General features: G+C 40.4%; 1 protein-coding gene across 1 annotated transcript in view; it reads left to right on the top strand.

Annotated features, from left to right (window-relative positions):
* LOC126416031 (guanylate cyclase 32E) overlaps positions 1-15,941 on the top strand; it is an 809,394-nt gene that overhangs the window by 201,144 nt on the left and 592,309 nt on the right. Inside the window, exon 2 of the mRNA XM_050083488.1 lies at positions 1,389-1,502. Coding sequence (XP_049939445.1) covers positions 1,412-1,502 — 91 coding nt within the window. The 5' untranslated portion in view covers positions 1,389-1,411. The remainder of the gene's footprint in view (positions 1-1,388; positions 1,503-15,941) is intronic.

The raw sequence follows: 15,941 nt of genomic DNA on the forward strand, positions 1-15,941 counted from the left end.
ATGGGGCGCTCCGCGGAACTCATAAGACTTCGAACGTGGTCAGGTGATTGTGTGTCACTTGTGTCATATGTCTGTACGCGAGATTTCCACAGTCCTAATCATCCCTAGGTCCACTGTTTCTGATGTGATAGTGATGTAGAAACGTTAAGGGACACGTACAGCACAAAAGCGTACAGGCGGACCTCTTCTGTTGACTGACAGGGACCGCCGACTGTTGGAGAGGGACCCAATGTGTAATCGGCAGACATCTATACAGACCATCACACAGGAATTCCAGACTGCATCAGGATCCACTGCAAGTGATATAACAGTCAGGCGGGAGGTGAGAACACTTTGATTTCATGGTCGAGCGGCTGCTCATAAGCCACACATCACGCTGGTAACTGCCAAACGACGCCTCGCTTCGTGTAAGGAGCGTAAGCATTGGACGACTGAACAGTGGAAAAACTTTGTGTGGAGTGACGATCCGATGGCAGGGTGCGGGTATGGCGAATTACCGGTGAACGTCATCCGCCAGCGTGTGTAGTGCCAACAGTAAAATTCGGAGCCTGTGGTGTTAAGATGTGGTCATGTTTTCCATGGAAGGGACTTGCACCCCTTACTGTTTTGCACGGCACTATCACAGCATAGGCATACATTGATGTTTTAAGCACCTTTTTGTTTCCCACTGTAGGAGAGCAATTCGGGGATGGCGATTGCTACTTTCCACACGACCGAGCACCTGTTCATAACGTACGGCCTGTGGTGGAGTGATTATACGACAATCACATCCCTGTAATGGACTGTCCTGCACACAGGCCTGACCTGAACTGTATAGAACACCTTTGGGATGTTTTGGAACGTCGAATTCGTGCCAGGTCTCACCGACCGACATCGATACCTCTCCTCAGTGCAGCACTTCGTGAAGAATGGGCTGCCATTCCCCAAGAAACCTTCGAGTGCCTGATTGAACGTATGCCTGCGAGAGTGGAGGCTGTGATCAAGGTTTTGGGTGGGCCAACACCGTACTGAATTCCAGCATTACCGTTGGAGGGCGCCACGAACTTGCAAGTCATTTTCATCCAGGTGTCTGGATACTTTTGATCACATAGTGAATCGCATGGCTTTTGTCGTCTGAGTGTATAAGTGCTTCGACTGATTACAGTACTATTGTCACATACAAAAAGAACTAAATCTGCTTGTTGTGTATTACACGGAACATCTTGTACATATATTTACTGTAGGTACTTTTTCCAATGATTTCTCGTCGATAGTGTAGTAGAAATTACGTCTCTCTCTGCCTAATTAATACATTCACATAGTGGTGCCTTCTGTGAAGAATATTTCGTTGTCTAGTTCTACTCTAATGGTGAAGTACTAGTGTAGAGTCGTTTGTTTCTTTTGTGCAGGAAGTGAGAGGGTCGAACAGAGGATGCGGCAACAGTCCCTGGCGTTGCTGCTGCTCCTGCTGCTGCTGCCCAGCGCCCGCCGATGCGAGAGGTTCCTGCTGGGCTACATCACAGGTCAGTACGAGGTCTACCTACCTAGCTCATGCCCAGTACCAGTACCTGAAACCAAAAGGTATCTCTGTCGTCGAAAGATAAGGGTCCACAGAGGCCATTCTGACGTTACGTGTGATAGGATGGGGGGGGGGGGGGGAAGGGGGGGGGGAGCGATGGGTGGAGAAGCGGAGAGCGGAGAGGAAGGAGGGTTTCGCAGAAATTATAAAATCAAGACGTCTGCATAGAATTTGTGGAACTGAAAAATGCTTGCGACAGTGCAAACTAGTCAAGACATTTGAAAATGTCTGAAACACAGAGTTACGCTATGGGGATAATATTCAAGATGTACAGGAACCAGGAGGGAGGAATAGGAGTGGAAAACCAAGAGACAAGTGAGTGTATGAAAAATGGTGAAAGGCAGGTATGCAGTCTTTCTCTGTTCTGAAAAAAAAAAACCTTGGGATAAAAGAAAGTTCAAGCCGTGTAGTGTAAGATGGAAGAGAAAGAAAAGCTGTTAGGCAGTCAACATGGCAGCCTCCATTTCAGGTTGTTGTTGTTGAGGTCTTCAGTCCTGAGACTGGTTTGATCCAGCTCTCCATGCTACTCTATCCTGCGCAAGCTTCTTCATCTCCCAGTACCTACTGCAGCCTACATCCTTCTGAATCTGCTTAGTGTATTCATCTCTTGGTCTCCCTCTACGATTTTTACCCTCAGCGCTGCCTTCCAATACTAAATTGGTAGTCCCTTAATGTCTCAGAACATGTCCTACCAACCGATCCCTTCTTCTAGTCAAGTTGTGCCACAAGCTCCTCTTCTCCCCAATTCTATTCAATACCTCCTCATTACGGAGTGGCCGTGCGGTTCTAGGCGCTACAGTTTGGAACCGCGAGACCGCTACGGTCGCAGGTTCGAATCCTGCCTCGGTCATGGACGTGTGTGATGTCCTTAGGTTAGTTAGGTTTAATTAGTTCTAATTTCTAGGCGACTGATGACCTTAGAAGATAAGTCGCATAGTGCTCAGAGCCATTTGAACCAGTTGAACCTCCTCATTAGTTATGTGATCTACCCACCTAATTCTCAGCATTCTTCTGTAGCACCACATTTCAAAGGCTTCTATTCTCTTCTTGTCCAAACTATTTATCGTCCATGATTCACTTCCGTACATGACTACACTCCAAACAAATACTTTCAGAAATGACTTCCTGGCACTTAAATCTATACTCGAAGTTAACAAATTTTTCTTCTTCAGAAACGCTTTCCTTGCCATTGCCAGTCTACATTTTATATCCTCTCTACTTCGACCATCATCAGTTATTTTGCTCCCCAAATAGCAAAACTCCTTTACTACTTTAAGTGTCTCATTCCCTAATCTAATTCCCTCGGCATCACCCGACTTAATTCGACTACATTCCATTATCCTCGTCTTGCTTTTGTTGATGTTCATCTTATACCCTCCTTTCAAGACACGGTCCATTCCGTTCAACTGCTCTTCCAAGTCCTTTGCTGTCTCTGACAGAATTACAATGTCATCAGCGAACCTCAAAGTTTTTATTTCTTCTCCATGGATTTTAATACCTACTCCGAATTTTTCTTTTGCTTCCTTTATTGCTTGCTCAATATACAGATTGAATAACATAGGGGATAGGCTACAACCCTGTCTTACTCCCTTCCCAACCACTGCTTCCCTTTCATGCCCCTCGACTCTTATAACTGCCATCTGCTTTCTGTACAAATTGTAAATAGCCTTTCGCTCCCTGTATTTTACCCCTGCCACCTTCAGAATTTGAAAGAGATTATTCCAATCAACATTGTCAAAAGCTTTCTGTAAGTCTACAAAAGCTAGAAACGTAGGTTTGCCTTTCCTTAATCTTTCTTCTAAGATAAGCTGTAGCGTCAGTATTGCCTCACGTGTTCCAACATTTCTACGGAATCCAAACTGATCTTCCCCAAGGTCGACTTCTATCAGTTTTTCCATTCGTTTGTAAAGAATTCGCGTTAGTATTTTGCAGCTGTGACTTATTAAACTTATAGTTCGGTAATTTTCACATCTGTCAACACCTGCTTTCTTTGCGATCGGAATTATTATATTCTTCTTGAAGTCTGAGGGTATTTCGCCTGTCTCATACATTTTGCTCACCATATGGTAGAGTTTTGTCAGGACTGGCTCTCCCAAGGCTGTCAGTAGTTCTAATGGACTGTTGTCTACTCCAGGGGCCTTGTTTCGACTCAGGTCTTTCAGTGCTGTGTCAAACTCTTTACGCAGTATCTTATCTCCCATTTCATCTTCATCTACATCCACTTCCATTTCCATAATATTGTCCTCAAGTACGTCGCCCTTGTATAGACCCTCTATATACTCCTTCCACCTTTTTGCTTTCCCTTCTTTGCTTTGAACTGGGTTTCCATCTGAGCTCTTGATATTCATGCAAGTGGTTCTCTTTTCTCCAGAGGTCTCTTTAATTTTCCTGTAAGCAGTATCTATTCTACCCCTAGTGAGATACGTCTCTACATCCTCACATTTGTCCTCTAGCCATCCCTGCTTAGCCATTTTGCACTTCCTGTCGATATCATTTTTGAGACGTTTGTATTCCTTTTTGCCTGCTTCATTTACTGCATTTTTATATTTTCTCCTTTCATCAATTAAATTCAATATTTCTTCTGTTACCCAAGGGTTTCTACTAGTCCTCGTCTTTTTACCTATTTGATCCTCTGCTGCCTTCACAATTTCATCCCTCATTCTTCTTCTACTGTATTTCTTTCCCCCATTCCTGTCAATTGTTCCCTTATGCTCTCCCTGAAACTCTGTACAACTTCTGGTTCTTTCAGTTTATCCCGGTCCCATCTCCTTAAATTCCAACTTTTTTGCAGTTTCTTCAGTTTTAATCTTCAGTTCATAACCAATAGATTGTGGTGAGAGTCCACATCTGCCCCTGGAAATGTCTTACAATTTAAAACTTGGTTCCTAAATCTCTGTCTTACCATTATATAATCTACCTGATATCTTTTAGTATCTCCAAGGTTCTTCCATGTATACAACCTTCTTTCATCATTCTTGAACCAAGTGTTACCAATGATTAAGTTATGCTCTGCGCAAAATTCTACCAGACGGCTTCCTCTTTCATTTCTTACGCCCAATCCATATTCACCTACTATGTTTCCTTCTCTCCCTTTTCCTACTGACGAATTCCAGTCACCCATGACTTAAATTTTCATCTCCCTTCACTTTCTTTCAGGTTATGATTGTAATTTTGTAATGAAAGAGAGGAGATGTGATATAACAAAGACAGAGAAATTTACACGAGAAAACACGGATGTCTTTCATTCTAGCAGTGCTTTTGCGCAGCCATTCCACCAGACCTATATGAGTTATCCCACTCCGGTGTGCTCTACAATTATGAGCTAGCTGTCCAGGCACATAAGAAAATCCATTTTCCGCGAAGACGGATAGGTCTTGAAGGACCGATGGAGTGTCCGTCGTGTTTCAAGGATTTAACTCATTTAGGTTTCTATCTGAGAGCACGTGAGAGTGCAGTTGTGTGTGTGGTGATGACCAGAAATCTGGCAGCGGTCTGATCATGCTTGTGCTCGAGTTCCGCTACAAGTATTATTTAACACTTTGACTGCCGGCTCTGTAAGCATTGTTGCCTTTTCTTATAATGCCGTCCATTTTTATGGTTTCTCTGTACTTATGAAGAAAAGTAGGTCATTTCGTATTTAAAAGCGGAATCTTTCCCCGTCAAATGACGGAATCGACAGTCTACCGAAGTTTTCGGGTCCCGTCCATCGACGCGATTGGCAGTGAAAGTGTTAGTGCTCATACGGGACACTCCATTTTTGTTGTGTAATTCCTTAGATGTTTGACGTCCGACGTGACAATTTCTGTTTGAAAATTACGAGTTTCATGTAATATAACTACTTCCCTCTAACCCATCTCATTTTTGTTGACTTTAAATATATGCTGTAATTTTTTTATGGACCACACTTTACTCTTCAACCAGTAAATGGAAAAAACAATAAAGAAAGAAAATTTTTAAAGACATCATGGTCACCTTCGACTGTTTAATTTATTGTTAAAATCCAAATATGACTGAGAGAAACCCAAGAAATACGGAAGTAATGAAGAACAGTGGAAAAGAAGTTAGGACGCAGCGAACATCAGAACTGAAGACTACAAAATTCAGAAAGTGAAGGATTTTAGCTATCTTGTTGCAAGGATGGACGTAGCAAGAAAGATCTAAGCAGCAGTCTCGCACATGAGCAGAGAGTATTACTTCCCAAAAGAGATATAGTAGTGTCAAACATAGGCCTCGCTTTGAGAAATAAACTTGTGAGAATTTCTGGAAGACGTTGCACGCAACTGAAACATTAACTGTGGAGAAACTGGGAAAGAAGTGATTCGAAGTATTTCAGACGTTGTGTTATAGAAGTAAGAAGCGAGTGGTTCTTCCTGGTGTGTATGTACATATGGAGATCGTAACATATGCAACAAATAATCTAGGACAGTAAGTTCTTCTCCGTGATGAAGTGACATCAACCATTAACGAGGGTGATGACCCAATAGAAGAACTTCGTTAGCTGTGTAATTTATACCGATCCCAGCAACGTGAAAAATAATCTTGAATCTTCTTTGTTTAGTCTTACCGGTTTACTGACAACCTACTATCTTTTATGTCTTGTGCCAATCTTTTCCTCTTTGCATATTTCCTTCATGGTATGTTTTGCATTTTCCACTTTTTACTTCTACAGATTTTTCCTTTTACTTTTCCTTGTAGCAACATTCAATCATTGTTCGATGCTCTCACAGCGATCGCTCTAACCATTTTCTGTCCTTTGTAGTACTTGTTCATTTTTTACATTTTGCATCCTCATATTTATCATCATCCTCTTCTTCAGCTACATTCTAAAAGCTATTACTTTCTCCATCACCTGTTTCTCCACATTCCATCCTTCACTTGTGTACATTGGTGCCCTTCATACTGTTTCGCCCACATAATCGGGTGATCAGGTCCAGTAGGTCACACGACATCAAGGTTATCCCCATACATTTCTCTGCAGTTCTGCTCCACTTGTCTCTTACTTTAATAGTACAGGTCTTTTTCCACTCCAGATCTCTCCTTTGTCCATTTTTGTAGTTCATTTTAAACCGTATGAATATTCTAGTGTATTACTCTTAATGAGATTCAGTTGATCCCTCTTGTATGAATGCGTGGTGGTCCGGCACACATTTTTATTCGTCGCCGCTCATTCCGCGTAACGTCCAGTTGCAGCTGACGTTACTAATCCCTTCCCATTCCTTTCCTTCCTCCCCCATCCATCTTCAATTTACATATAATGATCCCTCTTGGTGTAACAAAGCTCACGATTTTTATCTGAAAATCCGAACCGTAACTAATGTGTAACACACACGCGCATAGTGGTTCCTGGTGTATAACTGATCAAAAATGTGACTGTAGTCCGAATACATTTCACGAGCAGCTGATTATTTGGAAAAGGCTTCATTTCGGAAGGCAGAATCCGGTATCTGGATGCGCTATTCAATATTCAGGATCAAACTCTCACTGACTCCTACACTTCCTGCTTTATTCAGCCTTTATTTACATCATGAATAAACATACAGAGCTGTGCAATGTCATTATGACTGCAATTTCCATCAGTGCCATAGAATATCGGACAAATTCATCTCACTTGCGCATCAACTGTTCAAACTGTTTTCTGTGTCGGCTCTTCGTGTCCACGCAGGTAAACCGATACTGCCCTCTTCTCCTTTTTCGTATCATGCGTCACTACATAACTGGAATTTGTCGTTCTCTTATCTTTTTTGCTCTTTTTGACGAAAACTTCTTTTGTCTCTCTAACCACACCATCATTTAGCATGACTTCTGCGTCCTTTCGTCTTCGCAACATCAGAAAGATCACTGCAGTACCCAGAACGGCTTCTGATCAAATGCACTTTACAAATATTGCACTTTGCGGTTTCTTCACAGTCAACTAAGCACACACCTTTATCATTAACACCTACAAGAAAAAAATACCATGTTGTTCTCTCGTTGTTGACTTTTCGATGTTCACTGTCCTCCTTTTTAATTTTTGCTCACACCACCACTCATCTGAAAATCTACGTCCACCATTCTGTACGAGAAAGCTGCTTCCTTTCACCCAAAACAAGTGCTAAACCACTGAACAACGTCGATGACACAAGCTTAAGCGTTAGACGAATCATTCGTCTTTTTGATTTCTTAATTAATTGGTTTGGGTTAAAAGAGATTGTTCGTCAGTGTTGCTGGCGCAGAAGTGATGGGAGGAGACTTCTAGACCCAGACTAAATTATTTTAACAAGTATAGCCGACATTTCACCGACAGGCTATAGATGTCACATGCCCGGAATCAGTCCGCGAGCTGTGGTATATCCACCCGTTTTTCGGAACTTTAAACCTAGCACAACTCTTGCATCTTTCACTAAGAAAAATATGCTTCGCTCACGGACCATGTTCTACTTCAATTTGTCACTCTTTCAATTTCATCTGAATACAGTAAATAATGCAAATGAAGTTGATCAACTGGATGACACCGAAGTCATGTTATTAAACAGTGACGCTCAAAATACAATTCTTTTTCTAATAGGAAAACATATCAAAGTGCACGAGTTAAAAAATTCTTCCCAGTCAGAAATTCTTTACAGTCCTCGGAACTTCCCCTGCTATCTCCGTGTCGTGCGGCTCGAGCTCACATAGCTTATTAGGAAAATTTTACAGACAGGTCTATACTACGTTTCATGATACACAACATAGAACGAGGAATATTCCCGCTTCGTATAATATTTCTGCGGAGGGAGCATGAATTTTATTTTGCATCAACTGCTTTTTAAGTATTTACAAAAGTAAAATTATCAGCCTTGTGATTCCTTAAAAGTGGCGTGGCTTTTGACAATACGAGTGCTGCTTATCACTTGTTTCATTTTAGTAAGCTGTCTACCGTATAAATAATACAGCACACAGCAGCAAAATACGTGGTTTTCAGAGAGACATTACTCGGTTTTTAATTGAAATTACAAGATAATACTATAAGTTTCAAAACGTTATGACCTTTTAGATGCTCATAGCATAACATGACACACAAGTAGTTGCAATAATGCTGACATTCGGTATTTTACGCTACAACAACTATAGTTTTCATCACAGTATCATTTCGCCTGTTGCTTCAGTGGATTCTAAAATGGTATGCAGATTTTAATATTACAATTGTTAGTTATTTACTTAAAACAGTTCATCTGGTAGTTTTTAGGCAAATGAAATACGTAGTTTGTTGGTAAGGCCTCTGGTATATGCCCAAGGCATCGCCCCACCCTTAATATCGTCCTGATGGTATCACTAGTAGTTAGCTACTGTATTTGTACTTCTGCTTGGGCAGCTGTCCAGTACTGCTTATTATGTGCATGGTAATTTGTTACACACGCATACACGTGTGCGCGCGCACAGCAACATGTACTGGACCTGTGGTGACTTACTATTATCGAGGAGATATAATCTCTCACTTTGCTGTGATACAATGCATGCATACTGGAATGTTGCAAGGACTTGTAATCTCACAGGCTTGAGCTCTGTTATTATTTCTGCAGTGTAATCTAGCTATGTGTTGCTAAGTATTAGGCCCTTAAGTAAAGCTTTGCTTTATTTGTTACGCATAATTTTCGCTAGACCTTTATAGGTATGTTGTTTTCTGCTGTTCTACTCCATAAAACGGTGACACTGGGTATTGTATCACATATGACTCTTCACGTTGTTGGATCATTCGTAACTCACCAGCGGATATCCATGAAAATGATTTTATTTTTCATAGTGTGAAAAAATCGTTGAATTAAAGGATTCTATAACTTACTTTTGAAACCCATATCTAATCATTTCACAACACGTGATCTTCACAATTATGCTGAATTTCTCAAAGTAACTAATTCCTTGATTGTGTTACACTTCCTACTAGCGTATAAACGCAAACAGGGGGCACAATTATAACCGTAGCGTAAAGCTTTTGATAGGAATACTTCAATCACCAGAACAATACACGGGCGGACCATATTCATTCAAAGATGTGAAAGACAGTGAAGGATCATGGACACTGACAACGGCAGTGACCATGATGATGACACTAATAAAACGGAAATTAGAGGTGCAGAATACCCAGAGACTGAAAGGTGAATCATGAGAAGAAGATAAAACTTGTGACTGGAAAAGCTAGTCTAATAACGTATCGATTAAATCCTTTGAACAAATCCTAACGAACTGGTGGAACGTTAAGTTGTCGTGCATGCATCTATTACTCCTAACAATGACATTGTTTCGATTCAAGAAGAGCAGACATCCTGTGCTTCATTAATTATTTATAGCTATTTTTATGTCCACCATTACGTGGAAAATGTTTATATAACTTATTTTAATAATTACTTCTCATTGTGACTTAATGTCTTTTTCATTGCAGCAAACGAGTATGAAATAATATCTCCTCGAAAATAATAAGGCACGACACATCCATTACATGTAGCTGTGTGTATGTGTGTGTGTGTGTGTGTGACAAAATGTTACTCACTTGACGAACAGTACTGGATATTTCTCTGAGTAACTGTGGCTACCCTTCGTATAAGCGGTCAGTTTATTTGTCGCTCTTTGTCTATAGGAAGAGTCCACTCTATCAGTGAACTGTGGTCTCAAAGTTACGTTTTCTACACAGTGTTGTTATGCAACGTTGCTTTATTTTATCTACTAACGAAGGGATGGAAGCGCCACACACACACACACACACACACACACACACACACACACACACGTAAGGGAAACGAACACTCTACATCAGACCCTTTGCTTGTGACCCGTTTGCCAAAGTTCTGAGGACGGGAGGCAGGTGTTCCCATTTGTCCTCGTGATGGAAAAACACATGAGCGTACGCGATCGATGGGTTGACACAAAGCATCCGATGAAAGCGCGTATCCACGTCACCCTCGTTTCATCTCCGGAATTGGCTGCAGTCGCTTGGAGATTCTGTGTCAACATGGCAATCGCCCTGTTATTTCTTTTAGCTACAAGTGGAAGAGAATTTATCAGTAAGACGAAATCAAACTTCCTGACAAGCTATCCACCTGTCACTGTGCATCAGTTTTATGAAACTTTATGCTATAGTAAATGTCGTATGCGCTTGAAATATAAAAATTCGAACGTTGACAAAATAACACGGTCACGTGGACACGGAAAAGACAGAGCGTTGTTAGAAACATACATATACGTACGTTTAACTTAGCAACTACCTCAGAAACAATAAGTTGAATACTATTTTTAATACTCAGTACAACGCAGTTACTTTTATTTCCAATCTCATGTTTGAAGATATGGAGGGGCTGAGAGTAGTAATGGTGCAAGTGACATTTCACAAGCAAATGATCTAAATACACATTTCCACAGGTAATCATCCTGCGTTGACGAAGTTTAAGTTCTAAACCGCTGCCTGGACAGTATATAGAACACAACTAGTACGAGTGAAATGGGAGACAGAATGAGAATCGTTGGTACCTTTAATGAAGGTTCGGGAATGTATTTTTTAAAAGCTCAGCACCACACTAATGTTTGTGCTTTTAAGAGCACTTATACTAATATTTAATGCATATTTAAATAGGTCGTATTCTGAAATTCCGTTATTACATCTCGAGGCAAAATCAGCACACCGACATATCGTATGGTACTTCCATCAATATGTGGAATATGATAAAGATTTTGCTCTCTCTGAAAAAGTAAAGAATCACTTCAGTCATGTATTTGCCCCACAGGAAAGGACGAAAGCAGTCATGCAGGTCATCAGAAAGTTATCTGTAGTATACATAAAACCACAAAATTATCTTTCAATTAAACCAATGACTGCCGTAGCAAAGGATAAAGTTGCTAAACACGCAGAGGGAAACAAACTACAACGGAGAAATATCAGGTGGATCTGAATTAGGAAAAAAAAGAGAATCCTCTAAAAATGCAGTTAAAGTATTCATTAATCCGCGATATTTAGAGAAGCGAACTGTAGGAGACGCAACATTTGTCCCCCATCAATACCTCTTCTGCAGCCTTTGCATCAAGATGAGTTTTAAATAAAATCTGAGAAATAGAAAAATCTTCAGGAGATGATGAACTACATTCCTCCACTTCGGCAAGGGTTCTATAACAATATATATCCCTTTCCCAGACAACAGTCATAATGGGTGTAACAAGAGCGAGTGGAGGAGTGTGGGGTCAAAGAAGGGGGGCGAGAAAGACTGAGAAATGCACAACACAATGATAGAGCATCTCGAGTGTTTCTCAGAATGGAAATTTTTGAAGAAATACCACAGAAGCACGTTATTTAGATTCTACCACCCCTGACTGTGAGGGAAATACAGAAAGTGACTATCAATAATCTCTCGTATGTGTTGGAACCAACCAGCATAATTTTGTTTTGGAATTTTAATTTTACTTGCTACTTGCTTACTGTTTTTATCGTGTTATTTTATTTTCACTTTAATTATCCACATATCCTTGTCTGATAATGACTGTACATTGTATTATGTAAGTTACATGAGTTGTACCAAAAAATCTTCAAAATATAGTAGAATAAACATAATATTTTTGAATTTATAACTTGTTTGCTCTAAAAAGTTAAAAGAGGCAAGCAGTATAAATACTTTTAATAAATCATAGAATAACAATGCAGCGAGATACTAACTGACCATTAGCAAAAAATATCTGACTGTTCGATAGTAGGATATATGTAAATAGCATATACATAAATAGGCATATGACTTTGGCAGTCATTTACTGAGTCTGATTAAGCAGGTACTTGTGCTACTTGTATTCTCAGCTGTGCAGTTATGACTGCGCTAATTACTGGGAAAGTCGAAACAGTTGCAAAACTTCTATGTTTAGAAACAAATGATGACCTCGATGGCATCTCACCTACATGCAAGTTAAGCAGTTTGTGGGCTGCTGAACATGTCTTATTCACAAAGTAGATACTGAACTGAAAGTAGATCTCTAAAATTGCAATTATATATGTGGAGCCTTTTGAATGGTATCAAGCAAAACGAATAGTTTGATTTTAGTTATTGATTATTGTATATAGTACAGTAATAATGTAAAAGATAAACTGTTAAACACAAGATTAACAACGTTTTCTCGATTAAAACACATTTAAATTTCAATAGAATATTTGTTGTTAAGTACATGATCGAACTGCATCGAGGAATTTTTTTTTCCATATTTAGAGAAATATTACTTTTTGTTACTTCTGAAAAGACTGCAGCACACTAAAAGTGATTGCTACCATTTAAAAATGGAATAAGAGAATGTATTAAACTTCTATTACGGAACTGGCTGAAGGCGAAAGTGTCCTGTTTCCCTCATGTTAAATCTGCACGAAAATGATGCTAGTTTATAATTTATAATCGGTGATGTTTCAAATAGTCAGCCTGCTACCAATTTTTGCATGTAGCAACTCGGTAAAAATGTTTGGAAATACTAAATCGTATGGTTCATAGACGATCTCTAGTTTCATGAATAGTTTTATTCATGAATAATGACAAGTTTCTGTGCCAGACTGATCATTTTTATGGAGACTGAACTTATTAGTCTGCCGATAGGAGAATAATAAAGATTAATAATTAAGATATAGAAGGAGCTGGTGCATTTGTGTATTTAGGACAAGTGAAAACAACAACCAGATGGAAGCGTGAAAAAATAAACTGAATGGCAGTTGGGGAAATGAATGCTGTATTCAGCAGTAAACGGAACATCAATATCCAGCATGTACTGCTAGTACTCACTTGCGGAAGTGAAACATGGAAGTTAAACGCGAAAACAGTTCACAACTGAGCCACGGAAAAATGCATGTTATACATGACAAGAACACACAGGAAAAAAATAGCAGCATGATGAGTCTAAATAACGAAAATTGTGAAGTCATCCACATGCGTACTAAAGGAAACCAGTAAATTTCGGTTACACGATAAATCATGGTTAGGGATTTCAATTACGAATAACTTAAATTACTACGATCACATACATAACGTTGTGGGGAAAGCAAACCGAAGACTGCAGTATATTGGCAGAATACTTAGAAAATGCAACAGCCGTACTTAAATGAGACTGCTTGCACTACACTTGTCCTCCCTCGTCTTGAATACTGCTATGAGGTATGGAATCTGCATCAGATAGGGCTGACAGTAACACCGAAAGAGGTCAAAGAAGGGCAACTGTTTTTATATTATCGTGAATTGCGAAGTGTTACGGATGTGACACGCGGATTGGGGTGACAGCCATTAACAAAAAGGCGTTTCTCGTTGCGGCAGAAACTTCTCATTAAATTTCAGTCACCAACTTTCTCCTCAGGTTGAGAGAACATTTTGTTGGCGGCCGCCCACATGGAGAGAAATGATCATCATCATAAAATAACAGAAATCAGAGTTCGCACGGAAAGATGTAAGTGTTCGTTTTTCCCGCGAGATGTTCGAGAGTGGAACGATAGGGAAATAGCTTGAAGATAGTTCGATGAAACCCCTGTCAGACACTTAACTGTGAATTGCAGAGTAATAACGTACATGGAGATGTAATTGTAGATGTAGATGCAAATTTGATAACGCATGTTAGGAAACGGGAATGGAAATGAGCTCTGCATAGAGCACCACGAAAGTAGAGGAAACGGAGGAGAAAATTCCGTGATCTGTTTCTAGTGATACGAAAGGCGTAAGGGACGACCTAGTGTAAGATGTACTGACGGCAAAAGAAACAAGCAGGTCAAATTTTGATGCAAAAGTTGAAGATCGTAACATATATAGAAGTCTGTAGTGTATGAAACATACGTGGTGTGGAAGACTTAATGGGACGAAAGTAAGCAAAGTATCCTAAACAGTTCGTTTTTACATTATCTATGTCCGGCAATATTCGCCTTATAAAGAAACATTTCTTTAGGTGTTTCATCCACTTTTCTGGTACGTTCCTCCCAGTTTAATTTATTATTACATTACAATCCCAAAAATGTATCTCTGTCGTAAAACAAAACCTCTACCGTTTTATTACTGTATTATACTTCCTAATGATATATCTAAGATAATTTTCCATTGTTGACGGCACTGCACTTGTTACCACGACAGTTCCACTGTTGGGCGACGAAATCGGAGAACTCATGATACAACTGTAGTTTGCTGACGAACATAATATTGCCAGCAGCGCTCACTTGAATTCGGTTTGCACAACCCAGTCCACACCAGGCACAGTTAACGATGTGTCCATCGCTGACGGGCACAAGTGAACAGCCCAGGTACAGCGGACAAACAAAATTTTATTCATCTCAATTTTCACAGAGAGATCCTCCATATGAAGTAAAAGAAAGGATTGCCCTTCAGTAAGTGAAACAAGATGGATGCTAGTCCCTCAGTAAGTGAAATAAATGACCGTCCGTAAATAATGAAAACACTTAGACTTCGAGAATCAAAAAGTAAATAAATTAAGTTCCGTGATACTTGAAAGAGTTACAAACGCTTCAGTGAATATAGTCTTTACGTCTTAAGAGTTTTACATTAAAAACAGTGAATTAAGCTACTGTTGTCGCACGCTCTTTAACGAGCAAAGTCTCCAAGTCGTAATAATTGTAGGCTACAACGGAATAAATTTGTTTCTCACTTCAGGATCAAAACCAAAGACGAAGTCCAAGCTTCAGTGAATAAGAATAAACACTTCACCATTCTTCGCTGAAAAACTATTGAGACCCAACAGTAATGAAATATCTAAGCCCAACAAGGATAGAAACTTTCAGGCTGACACTACCTTGTCGGCTAAATGAACAATAGTATAATTATATGTTACTGATCACTTAGGGCCCTGGCTGAGGAGGCGGCGCGGTTCCCAGAGGTCGAGGGCCCAGTCCTTGGGGTGTAGTGGAGATTTCCAGGCTGCTGGCTGTGACGGAAGTGCTGTCTGGAGCTCGTGCGCCAGCCTAAACAGCCGCCTCACGGACGGATACGTGCGGCGCTATTTTTGGCAAGTGACACGGCGGATGCATAAAGACTTGTGGTTTGCCATTTGTGGTCTAGGGGTAGCGTCTTTGATTCATAATCAAAACGTCTTCGGTCCCGGGTTCGATCCCCGCCACTGCCTAAATTTTGATAAATAATCAGCATTGGCGGCCGAAGACTTCCGGCATAAGAAGTCAGCCTCATTCTGCCAACGGCCTTGTCAAAGAGGGCGGAGGAGAGGATAGAGGTTCAGGGCACTCTCTTGTCCTAGGGGAGGGAAATTGCCCCTAAAGGCGGAAGAATCAGCAATGATCAACGACATGAGGATGCACAAGGCAATGGAAACAACTGCATTAAAGACACGTAACGTGTATCCACAGGACATGTGGCCTGTAATTGAAGAAGTGTCATGATGATCTCTCCATTGGCAAAAGATTCCGAAATAGTCC

This window comes from Schistocerca serialis, chromosome 1 (genome assembly GCF_023864345.2).
Source record: "Schistocerca serialis cubense isolate TAMUIC-IGC-003099 chromosome 1, iqSchSeri2.2, whole genome shotgun sequence".
NCBI lineage: Eukaryota > Metazoa > Arthropoda > Insecta > Orthoptera > Acrididae > Schistocerca > Schistocerca serialis.